The sequence below is a fragment of the Nicotiana tabacum genome, chromosome 24 (assembly GCF_000715075.1).
Source record: "Nicotiana tabacum cultivar K326 chromosome 24, ASM71507v2, whole genome shotgun sequence".
NCBI lineage: Eukaryota > Viridiplantae > Streptophyta > Magnoliopsida > Solanales > Solanaceae > Nicotiana > Nicotiana tabacum.
Window position 1 is genome coordinate 40,595,706 of NC_134103.1, and position 14,369 is coordinate 40,610,074.

The 14,369-nt window shown below is 38.0% G+C and overlaps 2 protein-coding genes across 2 annotated transcripts; one reads left to right on the forward strand and one right to left on the reverse strand.

Annotated features, from left to right (window-relative positions):
- Positions 1–920: 920 nt before the first annotated feature.
- Positions 921–13,401, reverse strand: LOC107816812 (AP-1 complex subunit mu-2). Its single transcript, XM_016642557.2, has 11 exons — positions 13,070–13,401; positions 12,587–12,727; positions 12,157–12,219; positions 11,883–12,059; positions 11,707–11,810; positions 3,583–3,690; positions 3,010–3,106; positions 2,817–2,914; positions 2,544–2,685; positions 2,318–2,440; positions 921–1,354 (listed from the first exon to the last, which is right to left on the reverse strand). The coding sequence occupies exons 1-11, from the start codon at positions 13,196–13,198 to the stop codon at positions 1,256–1,258; spliced, it is 1,281 nt and encodes a 426-aa protein (XP_016498043.1). The 5' UTR covers positions 13,199–13,401; the 3' UTR covers positions 921–1,255.
- Positions 8,055–9,494, forward strand: LOC107816813 (uncharacterized). The gene is made up of 3 exons (XM_075247139.1): positions 8,055–8,716; positions 8,804–8,922; positions 9,008–9,494. The coding sequence occupies exons 1-3, from the start codon at positions 8,197–8,199 to the stop codon at positions 9,416–9,418; spliced, it is 1,050 nt and encodes a 349-aa protein (XP_075103240.1). The 5' UTR covers positions 8,055–8,196; the 3' UTR covers positions 9,419–9,494.
- Positions 13,402–14,369: the final 968 nt, after the last annotated feature.

Here is a 14,369-nt window from a genome sequence, read left to right on the forward strand (position 1 = left end):
GTACTCTTAATAATATTTTTATTTAGGATGGGGAGTAGGGGTGGGGGTATGGTGGGGGGTTTTTGTGGGGGGTGGACGGGGGTTGGGTGGGGATTGGGATGGTAGGGGTGGGTGGGGTAGGGTGGTTTGGGAGGTGGGGTGGGTGGAAACTATACAAATTTGCTTCTATTTCTTAAAAGTTTTTTTGATATTCAAGTATACATCTAGAAAGAACAAGAATGCTAAACATAGTAAACAATACTTACAATGTTTAGAAGGAAAAGAAAGAAAAGAAAATAATACTCACACAGTCAAGTATAGTGAGAAGAAACTTAGGAAGGAAGGGGAGTTGGAATACCTTAATAGGATTTTCAGTTTAAAAAAATGATATCATGTATTTTGAATGAGCAAAAGTTGGAAGATAACCCACTAGGCTAACTCATATTTTACCCATATTTCTATGGGTTAAAGCCCAAATTTTACCCAACTTAAATATCACTCATCCAACCCACTAAAATATGGGCTTATTTTGCCAACACTAGACTCACCACTACACCAGACCATAAAATGGTTCGTTTAAAGTCGGATATTTCCACGTTGTTATTTGACCTATCAATTGACGGTTCCGCTTTAGTGTTTACGGTTGTAAAGCTTATTTTGAATTGTTTGTATGTTATTTGTCCCAAAGGACTGATCATAATGATCCCTTCCGTGACAATAATGATTCCTTCTATTCACCATTCAACAAATTAAAAGCAAAGGTTCTTGATCCATAACGCGATCCAAACTTTTTATAAATAAAGCAACTCAAGTAACTCAACGACTTTTTTACAAGCAAATATTATTGAGCTATCATCTTTCGAGGACCTTGACATATAAAAATGAAATTCCCACCACTATCTATCACAATAAAGGCCAATAAATATTGGTAACATCAATTGTTTATCCAATGCTCGAAGCGAAGCTGCTTTAAACAAAGTTAAAACATGAATATTTGGCCATACAAGCAGTTGGAAGTTGGGAATCTGCCTTGAAAAAATATTTGATACGAAACTAATCATAAGCATTTTATGATACAAGCAAATGAACACCATCACATATAACAGAGTCAATTACAATTAACAACAAAATTGGCCCAGGAATTTTCCTTAAAACCCAGTCTGAAAACGAACAGTTGCGTTCCACGAAGCAGCTCAAAATTTTAGAACTTGTGGGTTACCTGAGGCCTGCTGCTAACGAACTCAATTGGCTGGAAACACCATCTCAGCTTGACCTTTTATATTAGTCGTAACTCGTACTCACCAGCCATCGTAATATATCTCACCCATGGAAGAGCCTGATAGCCACTTTTCTCAATAATCTTCAAGTACCGAACCTAGCATGCATTGAACAATCCATATCGTTACAATGTTAAGAACAAACCATATCAGATTAAAGCACAGATACAAACAAAATTATACTTGCCATGTAAAAGAGACTCTCCAAACACTGAACAAAGGAGATAAGTCATAGAAGGCAAGATATTTTATGGATGACATTTCAATCACTAAACAGCAGAGCCAGATTAGATCTTAAAAAGTTCGACCACTGGAGATTGTTACTTCCAGTTCTCTGGAAGGCATGTGGGGAACGCTAAGTGCTTAATTGGAATCCACATATTAGTCAGTACCGTCGGAGCCATATCTTATAAACTTGTCTCCATTTAAATTATTATTATTTAGGTGGTGAATTGCACTATTACAGCCTATACCTGTACCGGAAAAACATACCACGATTACCCATAGGTAATTAGACTGTAGTATATGAAGTTACTGTACATGAAGAGATTACAGTCAGCTATCTATCGCCCCATCTTCCAGGACAAAACCCTCGTCCTGCCTCTCTTTTCTTATTGCAGTCTGTCAAGCACCACCAGTAGCAACTAGCGAGGAAAATAACTTGAAGTAGTATAACTAAATGGACAGCTTTGTTTTATGTTTTGGCAGTTCTTCTAAATTTCTTCCAATATGCCTCTACAGCAGAACTCAACCATCCGCATCAACACATTGTCCCCTATATGCCTTGACATGTACAATAACCCCTATTTCCGAATACCATTTGAAGTGTCAACCCCTAAAGTAATTGCCAGTTCTAAATCCTAATGTATGTAGAGTTAACAGCTCTATCCGAGAGTAATAGTGGTGGCTCAATATGATAGACTAAGCAAGGTTATCAGCATGGGCCTAGAGATTACAGAGATCAAGGAGAAAAAAGACTTGGAAGTCTACGACTTAAGTACAGCCAATGCTTTTAAGGGCTTTCTGAAACTTAAGTACAACTAATGTCTTTAAGCCCTTACCTGTATGCCAGAAACTGTAAAATAAGGTATTTCAAATTTCACACGTATGGGAGCTTTTCTCTCAGGAGCTGATTCTTCTGCTGTAATACTGGGAAGAGTAAACTCTGCTCTCAACATATATTCCTGAAAAAGAAATGAAAATACGTATAGGAAAGCCCAACGAGAGAACAAAGAGAAAAGTAAAACTATGAGGTTAATATTCAACTATGATCAAGTCTATACTAACCTTACCACCTGGAAAAGATTTTATTTTCCAAATCAATGCATCTTTTTCAGGTGCATAAGTAGATGACCCCATTGATGTTCGGACATTTGGATTTGTAGCATCCGTTGCCACGGGTAACTCAATTTCAACATTAGTTGCAGTACTGAAATTATTGAAGAAACTCATAACTAGACATGGAAAGCTTTGTTATAACATAATGCATGTCATCCATAGTACAGAGTAATGATGCATCTAATCAGTTGAATATTTCACACGTATACTTGATACACATACCTTCGTTCCTTGAACTGGCTCCGAGCTTTAACCACAATTTCCATACGGCTCCTAGAATGTCTTTCCACTTGAGCTTCTACCCATATGAGAGGCTTAACCTGAGAACAAGTACCACCAAGGTTTAAACTATTTTGCTTAAGGACTTCCACAAGTGAACTAAAAGTTTTAGAGATGCAGTAAGCTCGTGATTTACCTGAGTACCGAGTCTGTAGGTCATAAGATCAAAAGCTCCATCTGGAGGTATGAATGATATAGTGCGATCATTTTCAAATCGGGCCAAGCGAACACACCTATATTACAAGCAAAATTAGTAGAATAGAAAGAGAAGGGCAATAAGAGAGATAAAAGGGTATAAAAGGGTTACTATCATGTTGACACTGTTCAAAAATGCTGACTGGAGTAACTGTCGGATCCTCCAAAAGTATTGCATTTTTGAAGGATCCGACACGGGTGTGGCATATTTTAGAGAGTCCGAGCAACATATGTTACTATCAGAAACTGGTCAGGACATTTGATCAAATTCATTTGACTAATTGTATGGGAGGTCCAGGTTTGCTGATTCAAAAACCGTATGCGAACCTCTTCCCAAAAAAAAGGACCTTTTACTACTTAACTACTTAATTCCTTTTCCCGAACCCCCATGCCCCGTTATTTTCGAAAAGCCCGATATACAAGTAAATCAATTACCAATCCATACAATTCCGTTTGACAGGAGAGACCAGTAAATCATAACACCACAAAAAGAAATAACTGAACAATTTCATACTGATGAAACTTGATATCATCTAGATCAATGGCCTTCCCCTTCGTAGTTCGTCCTTGTGCTTCCAGCAACATTCTATCATTAAGACCAAGCTTACACTCAGGCATACCACTGCAAGAAAGAAACAGTAAGGCTTACATTCCAGATAACAGTCGCTCTATATACAGTAGGATAAAACCAACAAGTCAAACTCAACGAGACTGAGGAGCATGACTTTCAAGTAGTGGAACTAAGTGCTTTTTGTATCAACACAGAAAAAATCCCAGACATTCAACTCTACCTTAAAAAGTTCCAGACATTCAAATAGGAGATAAGGTAGTTACACTACAAGCCTACAACTGATGCAGAACAAAGAGCTGACTAGATCACTGGAAACTGAAAGATATCAAGGGAAGAGCAAACAACAACTCACTCCAACAACTAGACCCCACACATTAAATCAAAAGGTTTGGAGAAGGGACTCGCATTCAAATATGATTACAATTGGGACGAATCATAATCAGTTTGGAACATCTTTGAAGGCGATAGAAAATACCCTTAGAGGTTGAAGGCCTTGTATTAGCTTCTAAAAGGTTAAGTAAACAAATTGGAAAAAGGACAAGAGACGGTTGCACAAGTGGTAAGCACCCATCCACCTCCAATCTTGAGGTTGCGGGTTCGAGTCACCAAGGGAGTAAAGTGGGGAGCTCCTGGGGAGGGGTAATAAAAAAAAAGACAAATTGGAAGAGGGAACTAATTTCAACTTTCACTTGAGTACTTGAAAGATTTAACTAGTAAACTAGGAGTATCAAAACTAGCCCTTACATGGTGCAACCCACCAATCAAGAAGTTAAGCGCCGGATTTGTATGCTTATTAGGACATGTCAATTATAGACTCCACACATGGTGCCTGTAACGACCCGACCGGTCGTTTTGCTTTCTAGATCCCTGTTCCCCTAAATAAGACTCCCCGTATATGCTTTTACTGTTTTATGACTTGCGGGTTCCCCTAAATAAGACTCCCCGTATATGCTTTTACTGTTTTATGACTTGCGGGGATGGTTAGTTCGGTATTTGGAAGAGTTCGGGTCGAAATCGAAACACTCGGTTCCTTAGTTTGGCTTTAAAGAGCTAAGTTTGACTTTGGTCAATATTTTTAGTTAACGACCTCGGAACCGGGATTTGACGGTTACAATAGGTTCGTATGGAGATTTTGGACTTGGGAGTATGTTCGAATCGGGTTTTGGATGACCCGGAAGCGTTTTGGCGCTTAATGTTGAAAGTTGGCTTATTGAAGGTTTATAAGTTCTTTAAATTTGGTTTGGAGTAGGTTTTGGTGTTATCGAGGTCAGTTTGTGATTCCGAGCCTGAGAATAGTTCCGTATGGTGATTTAAGACTTGCACGCAAAATTTGGTGCCATTCCGAGTAGTTTAAGTATGAATCGGCGCGTTCGGAGTGAGTTGGAAGAATTTGAAGTTCATAAGTTGATCCTATTGGTTTTGGGTTGCGTTTCCTAGTTTTAATGTTGTTTTCCGCGTTCCGAGGGTGCGAGCGAGTCCGTTTTATGTTTACAAACTTGTTGGTATGTTTGGACGGGGCCTCGGATGCCATTCGGACGATGCACGGAAGTCGTTTGGCTTTGGGTGATCAACTGAAGCATCCAGCTTCTGGTGCAATCGCACCTGCGGAGGGCCAACCGCAGGTGCGAGCTCGCAGAAGCGAGCCAGCGGCCGCAGAAACGGCCCAGCATAGGCAGCCCAGAAATCGCAGATGCGGACGAGGTAGGCGCAGATGCGCGACCGCAGAAGCAGTCAAGGGACCGCAGAAGCGAGAAAGGACGCAGGTGCGGCTCGAGCGCCGCAAGAGCGGGCTCGCAGATGCAGATTTTGGCCAGCCAAGAGAGGACCGCATCTGCGATGAAACTTCCGCAGATGCGGCCCTTGGACCGCAGATGCGAAAGTCCTGGAGGTACTGAGGTCCATTTATTTCGGACTTAGCTCATTTTGGTTCATTTATTTCGGACTTAGCTCATTTTTGTTCATTTATTTCACTTCTTGACACCCCTTGCTTCAATGTGGCTCCGCCACTGGTATCTATTATTTACTTCTTGAATTAAGAATTGAAACATTTGCTTAATATGTTATTTTTATTGAGTTTTTGGTCATTTATCTATGCCTATTTAATTACTTTTATTTATGTGTTAAATTGCGCTTCACATGAAAAAGAAAAGCGCTTCGGTGAAGCGAGGCCTCCTCGCTTTTTTCCGCTTCTCGCTCTCCAAAACACTGGGTTGTTTATAAAGTATCCTCTCTTCTTGTGGAGCGGGCCAAACTTGCATCTATGGTTCGTGCCGCTCGACTCTCGGCAGTATACACATTATTCTGGATCAGGCCGTACGACCTCGGCATCGTGCGTGATAACACTCGAAGTGTAATTATATATTTGATATCTTTTCCTGGCTTTGAGAGGCTAAAATTATATAAGACAGAAATTTATTTGGGACTTACCATGCGTGAAAGAATTATTTACTTTCTGCCAGTGTTATAAATAGCGCTCGCCTCAGCGCTAATAGCGTGAGGCGAGGCGAGGCGAGACAGTGTCGCCACAGAGCCTCTGTTGCGTTGCGTTTCGAAATAGCGCTCGCCTCTGCCTGCGTGGCGAGAGGCGACAGTGTCGCGAGAAGCGAACATAGCGTCGCCTTTTGTTTTTTTTAAAAAAAAAAAGAAAAAAAGCAAAGACTCAACAAAAAGGGTCGTGATTAGGGCTTGACAACATATCTTCTTCATCTTGAACAAAACAACAGAGCTTCTTTGACGTTCTGAACTCGCGAGCCATCGTCTGCCATCGTCTTCTTCTTTCAGAAGCTTGAGGTTCCAGCCATTGAAAGTCCAGGTATGCTTCTTCTCCTTTCTTCTTTCTTCTTTCTTCTTTCTTCTTTCTTCTTCTTTCTATTTTTTTTCCTCTGTTTTTTGTCGAAAAGAACAGAAACAGAGGTCTGTTTTCTGCTATATTTTTCGAGCAAAATACAGAGGTTTCTTCTTCTCTTAACAGAAAGAGAGGTCTGTTTTTGTGCTCTATTTGTTTTGGTTCTGTTTTGGCAAAATAACAAAGGTTGTTTTGAAGCTCTGTTTTTGCAAAATAACAGAGGTGGTTTCGAAGCCCTATTTTTGCAAAATAACAGAGGTTGTTTCTTCTCTTAACAAACTTTCTGTTTCTTTCGGGCCCCGTTTTGTTTGCTTTTTGTTTTTCAATTATTGACTTATAGTCTTATAGAGTAGAATTAATTGCATATTGACTTGATAATTTTTTTTTCAATAAAACAGCGTTGGAATGACGTCATCCGATAGTAATAAACGAAATGATATAGCTTGGAATTATGCTATACAAGGCTCATCAAGATCCGCAATTAAATGTGTGTTTTGTGAAAAAACATATAATAGTGGGATAACTCGTCACAAGCAACATTTGATAGGTGGATTTAAAAATGTAGTACAATGTCCCCTTTGTCCGCCCGAGGTTAGGGAGGAAGTAAAAGCGTTTGTTGATAAGAAAAATGTGACAAGAACTCAAATGAATTTTGAAGCATCGGTGAATCTAATTGATGAAGATGATGAAATGGATGAAGATGGTGAAATGAGACCTCCCCCCCCCCCCAAAAAACTCATAAGATATCTTCAAATAGTTCTAGTGGGTCATCCACGACGGCACGTACAGTGACAAAAGGTCCTCTCAATCTTTATTTCTCGGCAAAACAACAAGAAAAGGGAAAAGGTGAAGAAGGTCTAGGTTTAGAAGCCAAGAAGATTTTGAGAGACCGCGCCGTAAGTGCCTTTGCAGCATGGATGTATGATGCAGGGCTTCCTTTCAACTGTGTTAACTACAAAACTTTTGATAAATTCATTGAAGTTGTAGGACAATATGGCCCAGGAATGAAGCCTCCTAGCTATCATGAAGTTAGAGTAACTCATCTTAAAAAAGAGGTGAAGAAGATAGACCAAATTATTGAGGAGCATAAAGTGGAATGGAACAAGTTTGGATGTTCCATTATGATGGATAAATGGACAGCACGGAATGGAAAAATGATCATAAATGTGTTGGTGAACTCTCCAAGAGGGAGTGTTTTTCTTGAATCTCACGATGCTAGCAACTCTTCTACGGATGGAAGCAAAATGTACAGCTTGTTTAGAAAGACTATTGATAAAATTGGAAAGGAAAATGTTGTACAAATTGTTACAGATAATGCTAGTGAGAATGTTAGTGCGGGTAGGATGATGGAAGCTATGTATCCACACATTTATTGGACTCCATGTGCTGCCCATTGTATCAACTTGATGTTTGGTGACATATTCAAGGAAAACCCATATGCTTCAGGTAACTTTAATATAGCTATTTATACTTATGTCCTATCCTATTAAGTATTAACTATAAAATTGTTATTGTTACTTTTACAGTTTTCACTAAGGCCGTCAGGGTATATTCTTACATCAGTCAGAGGCCGTTGTTGTTGAATTTGATGAGGAAATTCACAAATGAAAGAAATTTGGTGAGACCGGCCAAAACTAGATTTGCAACGGCTTTCTTAACTTTGCATAGTTTTTACTTGCAAAAGAAAAAATTGAGAAAGCTAGTTCTTTCAAATGAATGTAAAAAATAATAGATATGCAAAGGAAGTTGCGGGAAAAGAAACTGCCAAAGTTCTTATTTCTCCATCATTCTGGAATGACGTCGTTCGGACTCTTAAAGTTGGTGGTCCTTTGATTAGGGTACTTCGTATGGTGGATGGGGAGAGAAAACCACCAATGGGCTATCTTTATAAGGCTATGGATAGAGCCAAAGAGACTATTGCAGCGTCATTTGAGGGAGATGCTAGAAAATATGAGAAAGTTTTTGAGATAATTGATATCAGGTGGGAGAATCAACTCCATCGACCTTTGCATGCAGCAGGCCATCTTCTGAACCCGGGATTATTTTACAAGAACACTAGAGATGAAACTTTGGCTTCAGAGGTGTGGATTGGATACCATGCATGTCTTGAGAAGTTGGTCCCTAATTCAGCGACGATAGATCAAATAGGGGAGGAGTTTGGTAGGTACTCACAAGCAGAGGGCCTATTTGGTTTACAAGCGGCCATTAGAGCCAGAGACATAAGGTCGCCAGGTAACTAACTTTAATATAGATATCCTTATAACTTTAAATTAATTTATTTGATTTATACTTATTAACTTTTAAAATATTTTTCTATAGTTGAATGGTGGAAGCAATTTGGACATCAAACTCCAAACTTGCAAAGGTTTGCCATCAAAGTACTAAGCCTAACTTGTAGTGTATCTGGATGCGAGAGAAATTGGAGCGTATTTGAGCATGTAAGAAGTAGATTTATTGTATTAATATATTTTATATTGTATTATTATTAGTATCGATTAATTAATCTAAACAACTTATGCGCAGATTCACTCCAAGAAAAGGAATAGGCTTGAGCTATCGCGTCTCAATGATCTAGTGTATATTAAATACAATAGAACATTGAGGCGACGTTATGAAGCTCGCGATACCATTGATCCAATTTTGTTGGACAACATTGACGAGGCAAATGAATGGTTAACTGGAGCCCCCCAAAATCATGAAGATGAACAAGTGTATGAAGGAGATGATCTTGATTGGGGTACTGTTTCTATGGCGGTTGGAGTTGAGGAGAATATCTATAGTCTTAGAGGGAGTTCTTCAAGTTACAAGGGAAAGGGAGTAGCAAGTTCAAGCCGGTCCCTAATTGATGAAAACTCCGAGGATGAAGAAGATGATAGCCAATATAATGCTAACATTCATGAAGTTGTAGAATTTGAAAATCTTGAAGAAGAATAGACGTTGCTTGTTTTAGACTATTAGACTTTAGTTTATGAATCTACTATGAGTCTATGACTATCTATTGAGTCTTTAATTTTTGAATGATATATTTATTAATATATTATTGTTATTGAGTTTTTAGTTATATGTATATAATATTTTATGTTTTTGTATAAATTGTCGCTTCACATCAAAAAGGCGAGCGCTTCGCTACGCGCCTCTTGCCTCAGTGAAGCGGGCCCTCATCGCTATTTGACGCCGCACGCTATCCAAAACACTGCTTTCTGCTTGTTATTGGGTTATTATTATTATTTACATAATTCATGCTTATTCAGAATTCTGTATTTCTTTACTGTTGGCCCATAGTAAGTGTCGATGCCGACCCCTCGTCACTACTTCTTCGAGGTTAGACTTGATACTTACTGGGTACATGTTTTTATGTACTCACGCTACACTTATGCACTAACCGTGCAGGATCTGAGGCAGGTGCATCTGGCGGTCAAACCGGCGCACATCCCCGATACCCTGAGGCCTAGCGGTGAGCTGCTTCCTGAGCCGTTGTGCAGCACCTAGAGCCTTTCTTTTGTACTTATTTTCTGTCTGTGTTATTTCGACAGTAGTTAGAGTTTTGTATATTCTACTAGTGCTCATACACTTGTGACACCAGGTCTTGGCACACACTCTAGTAGACTTTATGGTTTTGGAGTATTTATATGTCTATAATTGCACTCAGTTGTTTTCGTTTTATTTATTAAACTTCCTACTTCTTAAATCTCTTAATAAATGAAATTTAATTACTTGGAAACCTATTAAAAGGAGTAATCACGTAGTTATTTTCATTGTTGGCTTGCCTAGCGGCGACGTTGGGCGCCATCACGGCCTATAGGAGAATTTGGGTCGTGACAGTGCCCCACAGATATCTTCGGATGGAAAGGAGGCATGATAGCAAGCGCAACACAGGTTGATTGCTGCTATGGGTGTGTCTCTGAATATTCATTAATCATGTATAATTCTATTCCGCCTTGTAAACTTGATCAAGGGTGTCAAATGGGTGGGTTGGGCTACATATTGGCAGGTTAAAATAAGTTGAATTAATAAATGGGTTGGGTTTAACCCGTCAAAATAGGCATGTCAATTTGGGCTAAACAATGGATCACAACCCAACCTGCCAACTCAAAGGCTTTTCTCACTGTTTGTTTGTTCTTCTATAATTTGTTTAAATACCAACTCGAATTAATAAAAGTTTTTTCTTTATTTAGCATGACTACTTCAAAGTTCAAAGAAAATAACATACCAAACTCGAAAAACTCATTTTTCTATGTTTTGATAAGTTTTCTTATGAATCAATTTGGGCTCCATATGCAACCGAAATTGTTCAAAGCTTTTAGATTGGCTAGCTTGGGCTATGCCCAAAATAACCACCACTAAGCAAATGTCCTGCCCAATCCGCCCAAGTCTAGATGGGTTGGATGGGTTATTCTTTCATGATTAAATTTGACATCCCTAACCTTCATCCACACCTCTGTGAGACAGTGACCATTAAAGCAGTGAACTTCTCGAACTAAGTAGAGGGTCCTCAGAATTTCTATTTAGTGCCCATCCCCTAGGCTACTCTAATCTTACATAGTTGTAAGATTAGAACAAAGAAGACCCAATCCCAGGAGGCCATGTTAAAATCCAACATGCACCTAGAAATGAGTATGCAATGAAGCATTAACAAAGCTAACTTTGCCGGGAAGATTTTAGCAATTCTAACTTATAATTGAGCGCTTGCAGATTATGATGGTCAAATTAGCTCGTATAGCAAGCAATTCTATTGGTGACAGACATTTTCTGGGTGAGATGTATAAAGAATTGATGACATTCCGAGAAAAAATATACTTGGCAAGCACTTTATAGCTACATTCAGTGAAAAGAAGAACCAAGGTTGTGTGTTAAACTTTAATCTTTACATTACTAGCACAAAATGAGGTAAAAGTCAAACTGCTTTATCACCTATATACATAATTTTAGCATTTACCACCTAATGAACACTAGGATTCATACATTGACATGTCAGATTACCTGTAGAGGTAGGAACGTGCAATGCATGATTCAAAAATCTAGTGAATTATGTTTCTGATATACTATCTCACGCTAACTAAAGAATGTAATTTCATGCAGTTGGATTTCTTAGAATCTTAACTTAACTAAAGGGATAGGAGGAAAAGTAAAAAACCCAAATAAAGGTAAATATTTATTATTATTTTTCTTATGAGGCATGAGCCAGATAGTAGGTTCAGTAAAAATGGGAAGAATATCCAAACCTCAAGTATGTCCTCATCTTCAGTGCACCAACAACATCTGACCTCACTATTTGCCCGTTGCTGTTTACAAGTATATTAACACTCTCTACGACATCCAAAAACACCTGAAAGAACAGCAAACTTCCATGTAGCCCACTGAAGAAAGGAATTCCTCTTAAATAAACATGTAAACCTACTTCATTTTTCTTATAGCGTATCCCTTCACTGCGCCAGGAGACAGCATTTGTAACTGCCATTGGAGGCCTCTGTGTAACCTCCATCCTATATGCATCAGTTTTGATAAACTCACTGAGAATCTTTGCTTCAGTGTATTGAGGATAACCAAAGTCCATCATTTCGTCAAGTAGCTCATACTGCAAAAGGCAACATCAGCTCAGTCAAAATTAGCCAACATGATGATAATTTCCTATCGAACTTTTGATCTTAAAGACACGTGAAAATTCCCCATACCACAACAACAAAATTATCGCGAAGCGATTCCTCTTCTAACTCTTCAAAGTAATGCTTGAATACCTGCCAAAAAGGTAAAAGAAAAAATGATAACTCTTCCCAAGTTCCAACTAAGAAAACAATTACCCCCTCTGCTTCGTTTTACACTGTATTGTTACTATTATGAGGAGTCAAACAGAAATTTTCTTCCATTTTAAGAATATTTTTAACGATAAAATACTCTGATGTATACCATATTTTATATAGGAGTAGTTCATAATATGTAAATTTTACTTTAAAAATTAAAGGAATTGATGTCCAAATAGAGACCGAAAATTGAATGGGTTGACCCTACTTCAAAGTCCGCCGTTCTTTTGTAACTGAGGGAGTACATGATTTCGGATTAACACAGTTAGAGGACACATCCTCAAATATCTACATTAGAACTTACGTCTACAACACGGTGTAGAAACAGAAGGAGACTAGCCGCATTACAGTTCTGTCTCGATGCAGTCATGAGATACACATTGTTATGCTGTATAAACATGTAGGTCACGCCATTATCATATGCGACAGGATCCTGAGGATCACCCTGCAATGGATCAAATCACATAAACAATCAAATTACACAGCAAACCATAAACTTCTCAAGCTGCAATTATAAGTCAAAAACAATTCAACAATAATAATGAATCAAATATAAGTCCTTGAACCTATGCTTGCACAAAACTGCTTTAGATTTGAAGCTCTAAATTTCAAAGAAGTAAAATCATCAAAAGAAATTCTAACCTCCTTCTCTAATCTATTAAGCTTAATTGCATAATTTCAAAATCAAGCTATCAACTTTCACTCCCCTGAAGTCAAATAAAACTCCAATTTCAGATGAAGCCATTTATAAACGCATCAATTATGAAATCTTGAACAGAAATGTTACCTCTTTTTCAATGAGCTTGGTGAAGAAGCGTTCGGCCTGAACGGATGAGACGTCGCCGCGGTAGTCACGCCAGACGAGAACCCGGCCTTTGATGTCGAGGAGGAACAGCGCAGAGGCCGCCCCTGCCATGTGATTCTACTACTACGGATTGGTTCCGATCAAAATCGACGGATCGGAAAAGCTGTCGGAGATAACCTTTTTCCGGTGGAGATCTACTGGTGTTAAGAGTTAAAACGGTCAATTATTAGCTCCGCACTGATCCATTTTTGTAACATGAAAATTTTCATGTGAAGGATGGGTTTTGAGATTGAAATTGACTTCCGATCAAGTTTGTTGTCATGTGCTACTTGTGCAATCATATTTGGGCCGTATCGGGTAATATTGTCCAACTGATAACAAGTCGGGTGCACAAAATAGTGGTTTTTAGGACCCATATTTAAAGAATAGCCAAAATTTGTGAAATTTTTTAAAAATTTAGGGTGTGTTTGATATGAAGCTAGAAAATGTTTTCATGGAAAATAAGTGGTTTTATCACTTATTTTTCTTATTTGGTTGATGAGTTATTTGGTTGGTGAGTGAAAAATATTTTCTATTGCTTGGTTAGAGAGTACAAAATATGTTTTAGGAAAATATTTTTTTATGCTACTCTCCTCACCCCATTTCTCCAAGTCCCCATATTTTCTTGCCCCCTATGTTTCCTTGCTCCCCCCTCCAAATAACTAACGTTTTCAGAACTCTATTTTCTTCAAGAATTTAATTATTCTTCTAAAAATACACACAAACCTAAAGGAACTAATGTATTGCTTTACTTTTTTTATGCAAAACAACGTTGAAATTTATGCTCCATAACTATAAAAAAATTACTCTTTTTTTGGTTGAAAAAGAAAGTACTCTTTCTACAACATGAAATATAAAGTAATCATTTTATTGAAATAATAAAAAAAAACGTTTTCTACATCATGAAAAGAAAATACTCATTTTATTGAAATTAAAAAAATACTTTTTCTACATCATAAAAATAAATTACTTTTTTTTTGTTGAAATGAAAGAAAATACTTTTTCTACATCACGAAAAGAAAGTACTTTTTTTGTTATAAAAAAATATTTTTTTATATCATGAAAAGAAAATACTCATTTGTTGAAATGAAAAAAAATCTATCTATAACATGAAAAGAAAGTATTATTAATAATATTTTTATTTAGGGCGAGGATGGGATCGGGGAGAGTTCTTGACCAGTTGAAAAAAAGGTTAGCTAACTTTTGGTGAGGCGGTGGAAATAAATTTCAGTAGAAATGCACC

Bases quoted from the DNA above. Each gene is read 5' to 3' on its own strand.
- LOC107816812 (XM_016642557.2), bottom strand. From the start codon at position 13,198: ATGGCAGGGGCGGCCTCTGCGCTGTTCCTCCTCGACATCAAAGGCCGG. The intron at 12,060-12,156 runs GTATGGGGAATT...TGCCTTTTGCAG, and splicing joins GCGATAATTTTGTTGTTGTG to TATGAGCTACTTGACGAAAT. The intron at 3,107-3,582 runs GTATGAAATTGT...CTTGTAATATAG, and splicing joins GATGATATCAAGTTTCATCA to GTGTGTTCGCTTGGCCCGAT.
- LOC107816813 (XM_075247139.1), top strand. From the start codon at position 8,197: ATGAATGTAAAAAATAATAGATATGCAAAGGAAGTTGCGGGAAAAGAA. The intron at 8,717-8,803 runs GTAACTAACTTT...ATTTTTCTATAG, and splicing joins CAGAGACATAAGGTCGCCAG to TTGAATGGTGGAAGCAATTT. The intron at 8,923-9,007 runs GTAAGAAGTAGA...ACTTATGCGCAG, and splicing joins ATTGGAGCGTATTTGAGCAT to ATTCACTCCAAGAAAAGGAA.